General features: G+C 49.2%; 1 protein-coding gene across 1 annotated transcript; it reads right to left on the bottom strand.

Moving 5' to 3' along the window:
- Window positions 1–584: 584 nt before the first annotated feature.
- Window positions 585–11,181, bottom strand: LOC310634724 (major histocompatibility complex class I-related gene protein-like; the record flags this gene model as incomplete). Its single annotated transcript, XM_083353257.1, has 7 exons — window positions 585–674; window positions 870–902; window positions 1,430–1,512; window positions 2,539–2,820; window positions 4,383–4,658; window positions 6,416–6,691; window positions 11,112–11,181. The coding sequence occupies 7 exons, from the start codon at window positions 11,179–11,181 to the stop codon at window positions 585–587; spliced, it is 1,110 nt and encodes a 369-aa protein (XP_083209383.1).
- Between the last annotated feature and the right edge of the window lie 6,249 nt (window positions 11,182–17,430).

The following is a 17,430-nucleotide window of genomic DNA, read 5'->3' as shown; positions in this document are numbered from 1 at the left end:
AGCAAACCAGCCCTCCCACACATTCCCCTTTTAAACAGTTCAGGGCGTGGCTTCTCTCTGCCTCCTTCCGAGGTGCCCCATTGCCTTCCTCTGTTTACTCCTGCTTGACTGCCTCCTGCGTCGGGCGTCCTTGAACAGGGCCAGCTGTGGGTCATCTTCATCCACGCTGTCAGGTTCACACAGCTGGGTCTGCGTCGTAACCAGATGGGAGGGGCCTGGCTGAGGGCTCTGTGGAGCCTCAATACTATCCTCAGCAAGCTCTCCAACACCCCCCCTCCTCGTCCTCTGAATTGTCCGACCCAACTGCCGAACCCACAGGCTGACCCTGAATCACAACAGTGATTCTGCATTCAGAAGACACAGCTGACCTGAGCATACAGATGGATCCAAAGTCTCTTTTTTCAACTAGTTCATGCTTACAGAGTCTTCCGGTAGAGGAAATAGAAGAGGAAATCCAGTCGGTGTCCCCCACAGCTCCTTTTCTCTCAAAATTTCCCCCCTTTCGATCCCTAATTTTGTGGAGCTTCTGACTCTCATTTCGCCAAACCTTTCCTTCCTGCCCACTTGGGAAACAGGGCAGCTTCTCACTCAGAGAGACCTTCCACCAGCTGGGTCTTCTCACCTTCTGGAAGCTTCCCTGTTCCAGATGTTTCTCCTTGAGGACTACAGCCTGGCTGTTATAAAAAAAGAACCCTCATTCCCCAGATTAGTTCTTGAGGAAGAGGAAGATAGCACAACTCTACAGCTCCATGAGATTCTTTTGTGTTTAAACCAATACACACACACACACACACACACCCTTCAAATGATGGTGCCTCTGGTCCCTGCTCTGAGTTGGAGATTACATGTAAAGAGGACAATTCACTCACTCGGTGCCGCTCTGTGGCCATCTTGACGTCTCTCTGCAAAGACAAAAATCAGTGAAAGGTCACAAGAATCCCCCAGAGATCATCCAATCTCTGTCTCTGCAAGAGGAAGAACCCCAGGAGATATTTCACAGTCAATTTGACCCACTAACAAAGACACAAAGATCTTCAAAATGCAAATGTATCTCCTGATTTGCCCCAAGAGAGACCTGCTGCCTCTGAGATGGATGGAGGAGAAATGGGGGAAGCAGCAGCAGCTGGGAGGGGAGGAAGATTTTCATGGAAATCCTTCTCTGCTGCTCTTTGACCAAAGACCTTGAAAGGGACGGAAGTCTGATGCCTCTTCTCAACTCAGAAGAAGACAAGATTGTCCCAACCTCAGACTCAGCTGAATCGAGACTGGAGTCCCAGCAAGAGGCCGAGATCTCAGATGCTCCCCCAAGAGGGCTGGGAAAACAGGACAGGAGGAATCCTAGAAGAAGCTCCCCAAAGGGAGAGACTCAGGACGAACCTCCCCATCTTCCTTCCATCACCTAGAAAAGAAGATACTTACTAAGAAATACCAAGATCCCAACAATCGCACACATCATCAGGACAAGGCCAGCCACAACGCAGCCGATGATGAGCTCCAGGTTGGATTTTGGCTCTGAATTGGGAGGAAGAGCAGATAATTGAAGGAGAACCTCAAACAATCCTCCAGCAGCAAAAGCTGGAAATTCCCCAAATTAAAAACTCCACGGGGTCATTTTTGTGTCCCTCTAACTGTAGCATGAAGACGCCTTGATAATCATTTTTTAGAGGACGTGTCCTCGTGTCGCTGCATGAAGGCAACTGAATTCAGCTTTAGCTCTTCAGCTCAAAAATAGCCTTTTGCAACCTTGTGACTCTCGGCAACTTACAAAATAAAAACTTCACAAACACAATAATATAAACAAAATGTGTTAACAGATTTTGTTCTATTTATAGGTGGACCCTATATGACATGACTGAGTGGAATTGGGCAGCCTGAAGCCAATTCTATTTATTGTTCCCTGCAGGTACACCAACCTCAAACATGGGGGAAAAACCAAAGGCTCAGGTATGCTCACATCTGGGGGTGAGATTGTTGTGATTCAGGGTCAGCCTGTGGGTTCGGCAGTTGGGTCGGATGATTCAGAGGACGAGGAGGGGGGTGTTGGAGAGGTTGCTGAAGGTGTTGGAGAGCTTGCTGATGAGAGCCCTCAGCCAGGCCCCTCCCACCTGGTTACGACGCAGACCCAGCTGTGTGAGCCTGACAGCGTGGATGAAGATGACCCACAGCTGGCCCTGTTCAAGGACGCCCGACGCAGGAGGCAGTCAATCAGTAGTAAACAGAGGAAGGCAATGGGGCACCTCGGAAGGAGGCAGAGAGAAGCCACGCGCTGAACTGTTTAAAAGGGGAATGCGTGGGAGGGCTGGTTTGCTGAAGGCAACCGTTTGAATAGCTCCTGTTTCATGGTTCGTGTCTTGTTCTGTTTGCTTTTGTGTCCATAAATTTGGCAGGCTTAGTTCCAGCCTCTTGCCTTCTTGTAAAAGGGGTTGTTCCTACCTTTTCTGCAGGGCCGGTAGCAGGCTGGTACAAAACAGAGATTTCCCTCCCACAACCCTCCAGCCTGCCAAAGAGCCCAGCCTTTCCCTCCCTGCAGCCTCTCACCCTCCAGGGCCATGTCCAGAGACTCCTCCAGGCCGTCGTGCTCCACGTGGCACCGATAGCGGCCCCTCTCCTTGGGATCGATCTGGATGCTGAGCCAGGCGTGGAAGGTCCCATCTGCGTTGGGGGCCACAGAGCCACGGAAGGTGTCCTGCAGCCATTCTTCCCCGTCCCTCCTCCAGGAGGCATCGATCTCCCTGGGGTAGAAGCCATCCAGGCGGCAGACGTGCGTCTCCATCCCATCCTCCACCTCCGTCTTTCTGCTCACCATCACCTCTGGGGGCTCTGCAGAAACGGCACCCCCAGAATTAACTCTGAACCCCTCCAGAGCCTGGAAGGTGGATGGGAAACTTGGGGGGGGGCAGGAAAATCTCCCACTACTTGCCACTCCACACCTGCAGCGTCCCCAAGAGTTTTAGGACATGTTCCAGATCTGGAAAAATGCTCAACCACAAGAACTCCTGGATTTTGAGTCCTTCCCAGGGACTCAGCCTGAAAAACCTCCAGCAGCAAATTGAGGGTCCAAGGAAATTCTTCTCTGGCTGCTTTGAACTCTGAGCGATCTCGGGCTGCTCCCTTCAGGAGAGGGAATGTGGAGCTGCTCTTTTAAGTTCCCTTTCAAGACAACGACAACAACAACACAGAAGTTTCTCCCTACTTTTGTGGTTTTCTTCTGCACCCCTGAATCTGAGGCAGCTCCAGGCCTCTTTGCAAGGGACACGACCCCAATTTCAAGAGGAGGAAAGCCAGAATCATAGCAAAAAGGAGTTTTGGACTCTCACCCTGGTTAATTTGGAAAAGAGATTCTGCCTATCAAAGGGAGGCAGAGAGAGAGGTGAAACCCATGGGGGGTTGGGGAGAGAGAGAGAGACAGAGCAGGAAGGGGATGCTGGTTATTGTAGGGGGGGGTTATTCCCTAATGCAGGGATGTCAAACTCGCAATGTGACATGATGTGTTGTGACCTATCGCAACTTTTTTCCCATTGCCGGCAATTGGGTGAGCGCACTTTCGGCATGACGCATCCAGCCCGTGGGCCGGCAGTTTGACACCCCTGCCCTAATCCATCTTGATCTCACCCAGCTGATCCTAGAGAGATCAAGGAACCCAGAGGGGAAGGGGTTAATCGGGGGGGGGGGGAGGTGGAAGGAGGAGGAGTAATCTAGAAGGGAAAACAATAACAGTAACAATAATCACAGGAAACAATTATAATATGAGGGGGTGTTCCTGTTGGTGGGGAGGGGGTTGTTCTGAGGAAAGGCTCGCTATGTCAGAATTGCAGGGATAGGTTTGAGGTTTATCCATAGAAATTTGGGGGCTTTCTTTCCCCCCTGGGAAGGTAAGAACGCCTCACCATAGCCTCTTTGGCCCAAACAGGGGCACTGATGATCTCTTATTAATGGTAGAAGTGAAGCCGCCTAGTGGAGGGTGTTAGAGATGCATCATCAGGTGCAGGGCAGGGAGCCCCCTGTGGGATGTGGGGGGAAGGAGAGTTAATGGGGGGAAATTAAGGGAGCCCCTCACACTTGGCTACAGTTTGACTAATGGGGGTTTCCCTGAAGAACCCAAAATGCCCGTCTCCTCCTTGTGCTTGTGAAGAGGACACCCCTGAGTGCTTTTGCTGCCTGATCCACCCAGACAGCCACCAGGCAGAGCCTGCGTTTCCTGGTCCATTGAATGGCGGCCTGGCAAGGGGGAACCCAACAGGGCTTGGAGAGATTCTGGAAGGAGAGGAGGAGGATTCTCACCAACGCAAACAGGCTCTAGACCAGGCACCCAAAGAGGACAACCATGTCCAAGAAATCCAGCCACAAAAGGAGAAAAGTCCAGCCTGGATCCAGAGGCTCACCTGTCCTGAGCAGCGTCTTCTTCCCATGGGACAGGTGCTTCTCCAGCCACTTGATGCAGACTTCCTCCAGGTAGGTCTTCCTTCTCTGATTATATCCTGGAATAGCGTCCCATTTCCTCTGGGTGATCCGGGCCTGGGGGTCGGGAGCCACCCAGGTGAGGGTCTCCTTGTCGAAGGTGAGAAAGGTCCTCCCGTCGTAGCCGTATTGTTGATACGCTCCTTTGCTCCCGTCTCCCCGGAGCTCACAGCCGACCATTCTCTGCCATGTGTGAAGGCCTGAAATAGGAGCAAGATGATGGTTATGGGGGGGTGGTCCTCAAGGTAGATAGAGACACCCCCTCCCTGCAGGTGCTTTGACGCTGGAGGGAGACACTGACAGACACTCCCATTTCCTCCAGGGAAAAGAAGCCCCCTCAAGATTGGGAGGATCCTGGAAACAGCCCTGTGGCCCCCCCCCCGCTCCAAGAGCCCCCACCCCATTTGGCCTCCTGGCCTCTCCTTCCAAATGGAGGATGAGAAGAAGCTCCTGGTGTTTGGGGCCCCACTCGTCCCTCCAAAAAGGGGGTGAAGGAAAGGGATCTAGTTTCCCCAGGAGGATCTGCAATTGATCCCTCATTTCTCTGGGGTGGAAACGGACAGAAGGACGAGGACTTGCTTTCCCCAGGATCTCCTCAGGATCCATTTACTTTTTTTTTTGAGGGGGAGGATCTATCATCCTTTTCCTCTGTTTATATCAATATCAATGTAGACAGATAGATAACTTTAACTGTTGTTATTAACTGCAATTGGCAGAAAAGGGACGCGGTGACTCAGTAGGTTAGGACGCTGAGCTTGTCGATCAGAAGGTTGGCAGTTTGGCGGGCCAAATCCCGAGTGCCGCGTAGCAGAGTGAGCACCTGTTACTCGTCCCAGCTTCTGCCAACCTAGCAGTTCGAAAGCACGTAAAAATGCAAATATAAAAATAGGGACCACTACGGTGGGAAGGTAACAGTGTTCCGTGCGCCTTTGGCGTCTAGTCATGCCGGCCACATGACCACAGAGACGTCCTCGGACAAGCGCTGGCTCTTCGGCTTTGAAACGGAGATGATCACAGGCCCCTAGAGTTGGAAATGACTAGCACGCATGGGCGGGGGAACCTTTAGCTTTACCTATGGAGGCAAAGACAATCTTAGAACAGAATAGAGCTGGAAGGGACCTTAGAGGTCTTCTAGTCCAGCCCCCTGCTCAAGCAGGAGACCCTGTACCCTTTCAGACTAGTGGCTGTCCAGTCTCTTCTTAAAAACTTCCAGTGTTGGAGCATTCACCACTTCTGGAGGCAGGTTGTTTCACTGGTTAGTTGTTCTAACTGTCAGGAAGTTTCTCCTTAATTCCGGGTTGCTTCTCTCCTTGATTATTTTCCATCCATTGTTTCTTGTCTTGCCTTCTGGTGCTTTGGAAAATAAGTCGACCCCCCTCCTTTTTGTGGCAGCCGCTCAAATACTGGAATACTGCTGTCATGTCCCACCTAGACTTTCTTTTCTCCAGACTAGCCACACCCAGCCACACCCCAATCCTGCAACTATTCTTCATACATTTTAGTCTCCAGGTTTTTAATCATCTTAGTTGCTCTTCTCTGAACTTTTTCCAAGGTCTCAACATCTTTTTTTTTTTTTTGGTAGTGTGGTGACCAAAACTGGTGCGAGTAGTCCAGGTGTGATCATACTAGGGATTTATAAAGTGATACTAATACTTCGCGTGATTTTGATTCTATGCTTCTATTTATACAACCCAGGATTGTGTTAGCTTTCTTGGCTGCTGCCGTACACTGCTGGCTCATATCGAAGTGAATATGAAGATTAAATGAGGACTGAAGTTTAATGAAGATTAAAATTAATCTTATATTAATTTGGGAGGGAAAAAAGAATAAACATGTTACAAACATTTTAAAATGTGTGGAAGCAGCCTTTCCCTTTGAAGGGACCCCATTTCCCCACCCCTCAGGTTCCTGGTGAGGGGAATATGGGGCAGGAGGAGCCACCCGACCCATCGCTCACCTTTGCTCTGATTGTAGCGAGTCCTGGCAATCACCAGATCTCTTCTGAACACCTCCTCTTCCTCACGTGCCATCTGGGTGTTCCTGTCCCAGTACTGGGGGTCCTCCTTCCCCACCTTCTCCATCCAGGAGACTCGAGGCTCCATCCTCCGGCTGTTACTATCATAGGAACTGAAGACCTGACCGTCCACGTCCCCCACAATGACATAGTCAGGCTGCCCCTGACTGGGCTCCGAGATGGAGGTGACAAAATACTTCAGGGAGTGCGAGGAGGCGCCTGGAAGGGACCCAGAGGGGCAGAGTTAGGGGGCTTCAGCTGAGGGACCCAGATCCTATGGCGGCTCCAATCTGAGGCTCTGAGGGGAAAGAAGGAAGAAGGAAGAAGGAAGAAGGAGGAGGAGGAGGAGGAGGAGGAGGAGGAGGAGGAGGAGGAGAAGGAGAAGGAGAAGAAGAAGAAGAAGAAGAAGAAGAAGAAGAAGAAGAAGAAGAAGAAAAAGAAGAAGAAGAAGAAGAAGAAGAAGAAGAAGAAGAAGAAGAAGAAGAAGAAGAAGAAGAAGAAGAAGAAGAAGAAGAAGAGGAGGAGGAGGAGGAGGTGGTGGTGGTGAAGGAGGAGGAGGAGGTGGTGGTGAAGGAGAAGGAGAAGGGGAAGGGGAAGAAGAAGAAGAAGAAGAAGAAGAAGAAGAAGAAGAAGAAGAAGAAGAAGAAGAAGAAGAAGAAGAAGAAGAAGAAGAAGAAGAAGAAGAAGAAGAAGAAGAGGAGGAGGAGGAGGAGGAGGAGGAGGAGGAGGAGGAGGAAGAGGAGGAGGAGGAGGAGGAGGAGAAGCAGGAGAAGAGGAGGAGGAGGAGAGCTGGGGGCGGAGGAGGAAGGGGGAAAGGAAGGGGGAGATGATGGAGACAGAGGGTGGAAAGGGGACCACTGAGATACAAAGGAGCAGCTTCTGGAGGTCTGAAGTCTTGTGGGGCAGAGAGCTTGGGGGTAAGAGAGGAAGAGAAAGGAAAGCAGGACCAAAGAGAGAGCAGGTCCCCCAAGCTTGTGTTTCTCCCCCCCCCCCGCCGCCACATTCCAGCAAGGCCTCCCTCAAACCTTCTTCTGCATTGCTCAGTCTGCCCCAAGGATGCCGCAGTCGCCGAGAGGTAAAGGGGGGGGGATTCCACCCCCAGAAGCTCAAACGCAGCAGGAAACCCCATCTGGTCACCCCCAGAAGCTCAAAAGCAGCAGGAAACCCCATTTTCCATTCACAGGAGAAAAAAACATTCCCACATCACCGTAAGCCAACGTGGACGATTAACAGCTGCAGATTTTAGGGGAGATTTTTATAAAATGGGGGATGGAGTGGGAGAGACCAGAGACCCCGGGATCCTTAAGGGAAACCCAAGCCGACTGCCAAGGAGATACGTAGGGAGGGGGGAAGTGAAGGGAGCAGCAATGAAGCCACGTAGGCCCCTTCCCCACATCTTCCTCTTCACTCAACATCCCCCCTCCCCGGTTGGAAATTCCCCCTCCCGTCCCAGAGTTCAGGCATCTGGACAGGAATTGGCCTTGAACCCGGGACTCAGTGGGGCTCCCCACTCATACCTTGAGGCATGGTTTGTGCAGAGGTTAACAATGCAGCATTGCAGGCTAAATCTGCTCACAGTCAGGAGTTCGATCCCCACCGGCCTCAAGGTTGACTCAGCCTTCCGTCCGTCCGAGGTCAGTAAACTGAGGACCCAGATTGTTGGGGGCAGAATGCTGACTCTGCACACTGCTCAGAGAGGGCCGTGAAGCCCTTGTTGTTGTTGTTGTTAGCTGTGAAGTCATGTCCGACCCATCGCGACCCTATGGACAACGTTCCTCCAGGCCTTCCTGTCCTCTATCATCTTCTGGAGTCCATTTAAGCTCACACCTACTGCTTCAGTGACTCCATCCGGCCACCTCATTCTCTGTCGTCCCCTTCTTCTCTTGCCCTCAACCTTTCCCAGCATTAGGCTCTTCTCCAGTGAGTCCTTCCTTCTCATTAGGTGGCCAAAGGATTTGAGTTTCAGCTTCAGGATCTGGCCTTCTAAAGAGCAGTCAGGGTTGATCTCCTCTAGGACTGACCAGTTTGATCACCTTGCAGTCCAAGGGACTCGCAGGAGTCTTCTCCAGCACCACAGTTCAAAGGCCTCAATTCTTTGGCACTCAGCCTTTTTTATGGTCCAACTTTCACTACCATACATTGCAAGTGGGAAGACCATGGCCTTGAAGCCCTGCGGTATATAAGTCTAAGCTGCACTGCTATTTTTATTCCACAGAAAATCCGTGACTACCCCAGGATTTCCTCATTGCAGCAACCCCACTACGGGTCTGAAACCGGGATTCCCGGTGGGGGGAGGGGGCTAGAGAGGCGCCAGATTTATTACTTCCTTCGCTTTCTCTGAAACTTGCCCTCTTTCGACCCGGATCCTGCACTATTGCCAGCCCAAAGAAAGGCAGATTCCCATTCCCAGTTTTCAGGCCTGATCTCAAAGTGGCCAGAGGGGGGCGGAGGGGGAGCAGACTAGAAAGAGGACCGAATCAGGATACTCTTTCTGGGAATAACCTTTTTTTTGGGGGGGTGGGGGGGGAAAAGAAAGTTTCCCAGGCAGATAAAAGAGGGCGGAAGCCCCCCCCACACACAAACACACTCTTCTACTGCCGCATTCACAGGGCAGAAGTCTCTGCCAATGCAGGCAACCGAGTCGAGAAACAAACCAAGTCGTCCCAGCACCCGAAGCCCCAGCAAGCCCACATATCCCAGCCAAAGTCAGGAAAGAGGCGGAGGGGGAATGTGCGAAGGCAGCCCAGCAAGTGTGTGAACTGACCTGGTCATGTGCAAACTCCGCTGAACGACAACCTATCTAAGGGAACACCTGGGATGGGAACATCTTCCCATTGTCCTGTGAGCTCCCACAGGGAGGGCCTTCTCAGGGTACCGCCGGTTAATGAATGCCGGCGGGTTATTCCCAGGGGAAGGGTGCGCCTGCCCTATGGAACCAACTACCTACGGAGCTTAGGATTGACCCCAACCTTCACTCATTTCGCCGGGACCTGAAAACTTCGCTCTTCGAGCTGTTTGGTCCAGACTGAGGGTTTTCTTAATTTTAATTGCGTTTTAGATTTACTTTTGGGGCTTGAATTTAATTAATTGTTTTAATTGATTTTAATTTTTGTATTTCATGGTTTTAACTGCCCTGTAAACCGCCCTGAGTGCTACGGGAATAGGGCGGTATACAAATTCATTCATTCATTCATTCATTCATTCATTCATTCATTCATTCAACCAACCAACCAACCAACCTCCACTTTCAGGGAGGGAAAGAACCGTGCTCGGGGGGGGGGGGTGCCCAGGTAGACTTGACTGAGATCTGGAGGGCCCACTCTTGTTCTTGTTCCCAGAGGCGATCTCCTGTGTGCCGGGAGGACAGGGGGTGGGTGGGTAGAGGAGCTTTGGTGCCCGATCTCAAAGTGGCCAGAGGGGAGGGAGGAGGAGGAGGAGCGGACCAAAAGGAGGACCGAATCAGAATTCTCTTTCTGGGAATAACCTTTTTTTGGGGGGGGGTAGGAGAGAGAGAAAGTTATTTCTGGGAATAACCTTTTTTCGGGGGGTGGGGGGGAAAAGAAAGTTTCCCAGGCAGATAAAAGAGGGTGGAAGCCCCCCCCCACACACAAACACACTCTTCTACTGCCGCATTCACAGGGCACAAGTCTCGGCCAATGCAGGCAACCAAGTCGAGAAACAAGCCAAGTCCTCCCAGCACCCGAAGCCACAGCGAGCCCACAAATCCCAGCCAAAGTCAGGAAAGTGGCGACCCGGGCGGAGGGAGAATGTGCGAAGGCAGCCCAGCAAGTGTGTGAACTGACCTGGTCACGTGCAAACTCCGCTGAACGACAACCTATCTAAGGGAACACCTGCTGCCGGCATCATCTTCCCATCATCCTGTGCGCTCCCACAGGGAGGGCCTTCTCAGGGTACCGCCGGTTAATGAATGCCGGCGGGTGATTCCCAGGGGAAGGGCGTTCTCTGTGGGTGCGCCTGCCTATGGAACCAACTACCTACGGAACTTAGGACTGCCCCCCGACCTTCGCTCATTTTGCCGGGACCTGAAAACTTGGCTCTTCGAGCTGTTTGGCCCAGACTGAGGGCTTTTTTTAATTTTAATTGGGTTTTAGATTTACTTTTGGGGCTTGAATTTAATTAATTCTTTCAATTGATTTTAATTTTTGTATTTCATGGTTTTAACTGCCCTGTAAACCGCCCTGAGTGCTACGGGAATAGGGCGGTATACAAATTCATTCATTCATTCATTCATTCATTCATTCATTCATTCATTCATTCAACCAACCAACCAACCAACCAACCAACCAACCAACCAACCTCCACTTTCAGGGAGGGAAAGAACCGTGCTCGTGGGGGGGGGGCGCCCAGGTAGACTTGACTGAGATCTGGAGGGCCCACTCTTGTTCTTGTTCCCAGAGGCGATCTCCTGTGTGCCGGGAGGACGGGGGGGGGGGTAGAGGAGCTTTGGTGCCCGATCTCAAAGTGGCCAGAGGGGAGGGAGGAGGAGGAGAGGACCAAAAGGAGGACCGAATCCGGATTCTCTTTCTGGGAATAACCTTTTTTTGGGGGGGGGTAGGAGAGAGAGAAAGTTTCCCTGGCAAATAAAAGGGGCGGAAACCCCCCCCCCAAAGGGACTCACCAAAGCAGCTCTCCCACAGAGCGACCGCCACGCACACCAGGAGCAAGACGGGGGCAGAGCGCAGAGCCATCCAGACCCCGATCCTCAGCCCGCGCCCCGCTCTCCCGAATTCGGCAGGCGGAAGAAAGAGGCGCCCCCCGTTTGATCATCGTGCGCAACGATCTACATCTAGCTGGCGATTGGGCGAACTCAACCAATAGGGGAAAAAAGCGTTTCCCTGTCGTCACTGTTGCTAGGCAGACGCCCGGGCGGAATCGGCGAGAGGAAGGGGGAAAAAGGAAAGCGAAAGTCTCAGGGAATGGATTCCGTGTCTTGCGGAGGAGGGAGGGGCAGAACTGCGGGATTTGGAAAAGCGCGGAAGGGGGGAGGGTTTCCCTCTGGGCCTGGGCCGAGGGGGACCCCACAGCCCCTCGCAGCGGGGTGGGGTGGGGAATCAGGTAGAGCAGGGTTCTTCAAACGTAGCCCTTTTATGACTTGTGGACTTGCAACTCCCAGAATTCCTCAGCAGGCATGCTTGCTGAGGAATTCTGGGAGTTGAAGTCCACAAATCATAAAAGGGCCAAGTTTGAAGACCACTGAGGTAGAGCTAACAAAAAAGCCAATGCACTCCTGGGCTGCATCAACAGAGGGATGTAACATCAAGGTCAGAAGACATGTATGTCAGTTTATATTGCACAAGTGAGGCCACCCTTGGAATGCAGGGTGCAGTCCTGGTCGCCGCAATCCAAAAAAGAGGCTGAGGCCACAAGAAAGAGTGCAGAGAGGAGTGTGAGAGATGATGAAGGATCTGGAAACTTACGATGAAGACACTGAGGAAGCGATGGGTAGGTAGGTAACCTTTATTGTCATTTTTTTTTTACTGTGGGCACAATGGCACACACCAAAAATGAAATTTAGTTGCCCGCTCTCAAAGTGAACACATACATAACACACACCTAAACATACTAGGGACGGGGTGGCTCAGTGGGTTAGGGCGCTGAGCTTGTCGATCAGAAGGTCGGCAGTTTGGCGGGTCGAATCCTGAGTGCCGCGTTCGAAAGCACGTAAAAATGCAAGTAGAAAAATAGGGACCACTACGGTGGGAAGGTAACACGCCTCTTGGGGGGAGGGGCAGAACTGCAGGGCTCTTTAAAGCAGGATGATTATCTAGGCCTGGGGGGAGGGGCACTCGGGACGGGGAGGGGAGACCCCCGCATAGACCCTCCGAACCACAGATCAGGTGGAGCTGCCAAAAAAGCCATCGCAGTCTTGGACTGCGCCAACAGAGGTATTATGTACTGGGCTATTAACCGTTAGTTCTCCAGCAACCCAGACAGGACGTTTTCTGGTCCTGCAATTGGTCAACTTTGGGCGGCAAATATGGGTACAATCTGATTGGTTGCTTCCAGAGTGCCTAGCTATATATTGTGGCAGGGTGACTCCGAATCCTCAGTACAGTTTCTGCTTAAATAAAGTATGGGTTGTCTGTCCTCATCTGCGTGTTCTCGTTCCTGTTCATCACAGCTCACGACATCATAAGAGGGATAACATCAAGATCACCAGGACGCTGAGCTTGTCAATCAGAAGGTCGGCAGTTTGGCGGGTCGAATCCAGAGTGCCGCGTAGCAGATTGAGCGCGTTACTCGTCCCAGCTTCTGCCAACCTAGCAGTTCGAAAGCACGTAAAAATGCAAGTAGAAAAATAGGGACCACTACGGTGGGAAGGTAACAGCGTTCCGTGTGCCTTTGGCGTCTAGTCATGCTGGCCACATGACCACGGAGACGTCCTCGGACAAGCGCTGGCTCTTCGGCTTTGAAACGGAGATGAGCACCGGCCCCTAGAGTCGGAAACGACTAGCACGCATGTGCTGGGGAACCTTTACCTTTATTGCATTAGTGAAGCCACATTTGGAATACTGTGTACAATTCTGGTCACCACAATACAAGAGAGATGCTGAAACCCTGGAAAGTGTGCGGAGAGGAGTGACAAAATGATAAAGGGACTGGAGGCTAAATCGTATGAAGAGACTGAGGGAGGGAAGTATTTCTAGCCTATGGCAGAGAAGGATGGATTTGTGGGGGGGGGAGGAAGGACGTGATAACTCTCTTGTCATTACTTCAGGAGCTGTCCTAGAAAAGAGGGGATCTAATTCTTCTCCAAAGCCATGAAGGCAGGACAAGAAATAAGGGATGGAAGCTTGTTACGGAGAGATCCAACCTAAAAGTAAGGAGAAGCAGCGTTCTAATAATGAGAACAATTTATTCAATGGAATAGTTTGCCTCTCCAAGTTGTGGTGTTCCATCACTTGACGTGTTCAGAAATAGATTGGACAACCTTTTGACCATGATGGTATAAGGCAGACATGTTAAACACAAGGCCCGGGGGCCGGATCCAGCCTACGAAGTGGTTTCATGTGGCCCGCGAAGCCATCCTGGAAACAGTAAGGGAACGGCCCCCACTGCCTTGGCCCTGGCCCAGAGACCCTCCTTCTGCCAGAGACCCTCAGATCTGTCCCACTCCTGCCCGGGCCCCCATAGGCACCCTTGATGCCAATGATGTAGAGCTGGCCACGCCCACCCAGTAGGCCACGCCCATCCTGGCCACGCCCGCCCGCCCCCCTGAGGGCAACTGCAATGCTGATGCAGCCCTCAATGAAATTGAGTTCGACACCCCTGGTATAAGGTCTTCCTTCCTTGAGCTGAGGGTTGGACTAGAAGACCTCTGAGGTCTCTCCCAGCCCGATGAATCTATGTTCCCGGTGATAAAACCCAAGTGATCTTCGCTCTGCGTGAAAAGCTTTTGTTGCATCTTCAAAGTCTCTCGTCTTTCTAGAGGAAAAAGGTCAGAGGTATAAAATTCCCTATATCCTTCTATTCTCAGGGGAAGACATGAATCTTTGGGAAGTTTCAAACACTTCAGTTTTCCCAAAATAAACTAAGATGGCTGCTCTCTCCTTTGGCGGTTCTTCTTGGGAATCGTTGTAGTAAAATAATAAATCTCTCTTCCAGTTATGATCATTGTTATAATCATGGCCAAATTTAGTCAATAAAGCATTGATGATGCTGCTTTTACACTTCCCATGATGAGCAAAGTGTGAGTAAGCCTGCAATGATTTCTTCAGGGCTTGAACCATATTCTGCTCTCTTCTGTAGTCAAAGTGAAATTGGTCTCTCTGAGTAGCAAGGAGGGTAAAATCCCTCCTATTTTCAACCTCCCAAAATGGGCAGCAACGCAGATATAGGGAAAAAAAACATTTATTTCAGCAAACAATTTTAATAAACTTACAATATATGTGCAATTATTAAGGGGATAGCAGCCTAGCTGTACATGTTCTATTTTTCTAAAGCATGAAAATCCATCAATGGCAATCTGGAAAAATTAAGTGTTTGAATGCTATACTTGATATATGAATTATTTATCAAACTCTGGATGATCAAATATTTGGTCAACCTAGTGCAATTCTTAATTTTAAAAAAATACAAATACATTAACTACTCTAATGAAATAAATCTCAGAAAGCACTCTTCTTTTTTAAAAGAAATAATTTTGTTGAAGATTCTTTTACACATTATACATACAATCTCTTATACAACTTATACAAAGAAAAATACGAGACAGATGAAGAAACCTCCATTTTCAATCCAAGCAAGTATGTTGAAGATTAACAATTTATCACTCTCCCTTAAAGTAACACCAGCAAATCTTCACCCTATAACCCCCCCCCCGGCCCCAATTCGTTATTAACACTTCTTCTTCTTCTCTTAATCAACAGAAGCCCATTAAAGGTCATCAGAAATAACAATGCAGCTACTACAAACCTCTATTACAAATGGGTCAATATAAAAGGGGGGGAAAGGTGACATTGTCATAGGTGTATATGACAGTCCAGCCAACCAATCAGAAGAAATAGATGAACTCTTTGCCAATCAGTTAACTAATGTATATAGGAAGTATACCACGGTAGTAATGGGAGATTTCAACTATTCAGTTATCAACTGGGAGACAAACTCTGCAGCGAGTAGGAGATTAAACAGATTCTTAACCAACCTAGCCGACAACTTTATCATCCAAAAAGTGGAGGAAACGAACAAGAAGTAAAGCTATACTGGACCTAATTCTTACTAATCGAAAAGAAGTGATAGAGGGAGTTGAAGATGCCAGAACTTTAGGTGAAAGTGACTACTTCATGCTGAAATTCAATATAATGCAAAAACAAGCAATAGAAATTAATCCAACCCAAGTCTTAAACTTCAAAAGAGCTGATTTTAACAAACTCAGAGAGAACCTAGGAAAGATTCCATGGACGAAAATCCTAAAGGGGAAAACAACACAAGAAATGTGGGAATCTCTGAAAACTATGATCATAAAAGCCCAGTCCAGCACAATACCACTGAAAAAGAAAAACAAGAAATTCAAGAATAAACCAGCATGGCTACACAAAATTCTCTTTGACAAACTGAATGACAAAAAGGACCAGTACAAAAAATGGAAAGAGGGACACATAACTAAGGCTGATTATCAGCAGACAGCCAGAACATAAGTTTCTTTCAACGTATTAATAAAGAAAAAAGTAAAGGAAAGTGTAAGTCCACTAAAGAGAGAAGATGGCACTGAAGTAACAGGCCATAGGGAGAAAACAGAGTTGCTTAACTCATTCTTTGCATCAGTCTTCACACAACAAGAAATTATAACCCAACATACCAAAAAAACCTACCGCAAAAGAGAAACTAGAAACAAAAATTAAAATAAACAAGAAAATGGTAAGAGAACACCTATCAGACCTTGATGAATATAAATCACCAGGACCTGAGGGATTAATCCCAGAGTTCTGAAGGAGCTGGCAGATGTTATCTCAGAACCATTGCACCACATCTTTTAAAAATCCTGGAGTACCGAAGAAATACTTGAGGATTGGAAAAGGGCTGATGTGGTTTCCATCTTCAAGAAAGGAAAAGAAACAGACCCAGGAAACTACAGACCAATCAGTCTAACATCAGTACCTGGGAAGATCATCTGCGAACAACTAGAAGCGAACAAAGTTATAACTAATAGCCAGCATGGGTTTGTCAAAAACAGATCATGCCAAACCAATCTTATTTCATTCTTTGATAAAGTGACTAAATTAGTAGACCAGTGAAACGCTGTGAACATAGTATACTTGGATTTCAGTAAGGCATTCGACAAAGTAGACCACAACCTGCTGCTCAGTAAGCTAGAAAAAAGGTGGCATAAACAACATCACCACCAGATACATATGTAGCTGGCTGACAAACCGTACTCAGCGAGTAGTCCTCAGTGGTACTACATCCACGTGGAGAGAAGTAAGCAGTGGTGCCACAAGGCCCCATCTTAGGCCCAGTACTCTTCAATATCTTCATCAATGACTTAGATGAGGGAATATAATAATAAACCTTTATTGTCAAAGTACAACATGTGTATATTGAGATTAGCTGAGCCTCCCCCCCATGCTCTCTCCCCCCAACACACAGTGACAACAAACCCTCCATCCTACCACACCATGTGAACCAACTACACCACACACCGGCCTCCCAAGTCAATTCTGCATAAATTCACAGAGATTATATCCCATTTAAAAGCCTAACAGCCCACGGATAAAAGCTATTTTTCAGCCTGTTGGTACGGCTGGCTATATTCCTATATCTCCTACCATCCGGTACTCTCATACCATCCAGGGTGTGAGTCATAGAAGGGGATACCGTCCAGGGTGTGAGTCATAGAAGAGGAACACAATTAAATTTGCAGATGACACTAAACTGGCAGGAATAGCCAACACCCCAGAAGACAAGCTCAGGATCCAAAAAGATCTTGACAAACTTGAACAATGGGCCCTACCCAACAAAATTAATTTTAATGTGGAAAAAAGCCAAGTTTTACATTTAGGCAGGAAAAATCAAAAGCGCAGATTAGGTGAGACCTGGCTCAAAAACAGTAACTGTGAGAGGGACCTTGGAGTCCTAGTGAATGATCACTTGACTACGAGCCAGCTGTGTGCAGCCGCCGCCAAAAAAAGCTAACAACAGTCCTGGGTTGTGTAAACAGAGGCAAAGAATCAGGATCACGTGAAGTATTAGTACCGCTTTATAAAACCCTACTAAGACCACACCTGGAATCCTGCAACCAATTTTGGTCACCATACTACAAAAAAAGATGTTGAGACCTTGGAAAAAATTCAGAGAAGAACAACAGGGGGAGGGCATTCTCTGTGGGCGCGCCTGCCCTATGGAATCAACTGCCAACGGAACTCCGGACTGCCCCCGACCTTCGTTCATTTCGCCGGGACCTAAAAACCTGGCTCTTTGAGCTATCTGGTCTGGACTGA

This window comes from Vipera ursinii, assembly GCF_947247035.1.
Source record: "Vipera ursinii genome assembly, chromosome: 2".
Lineage (NCBI taxonomy): Eukaryota > Metazoa > Chordata > Lepidosauria > Squamata > Viperidae > Vipera > Vipera ursinii.
This window is presented reverse-complemented; position numbering and strand designations above follow the sequence as displayed.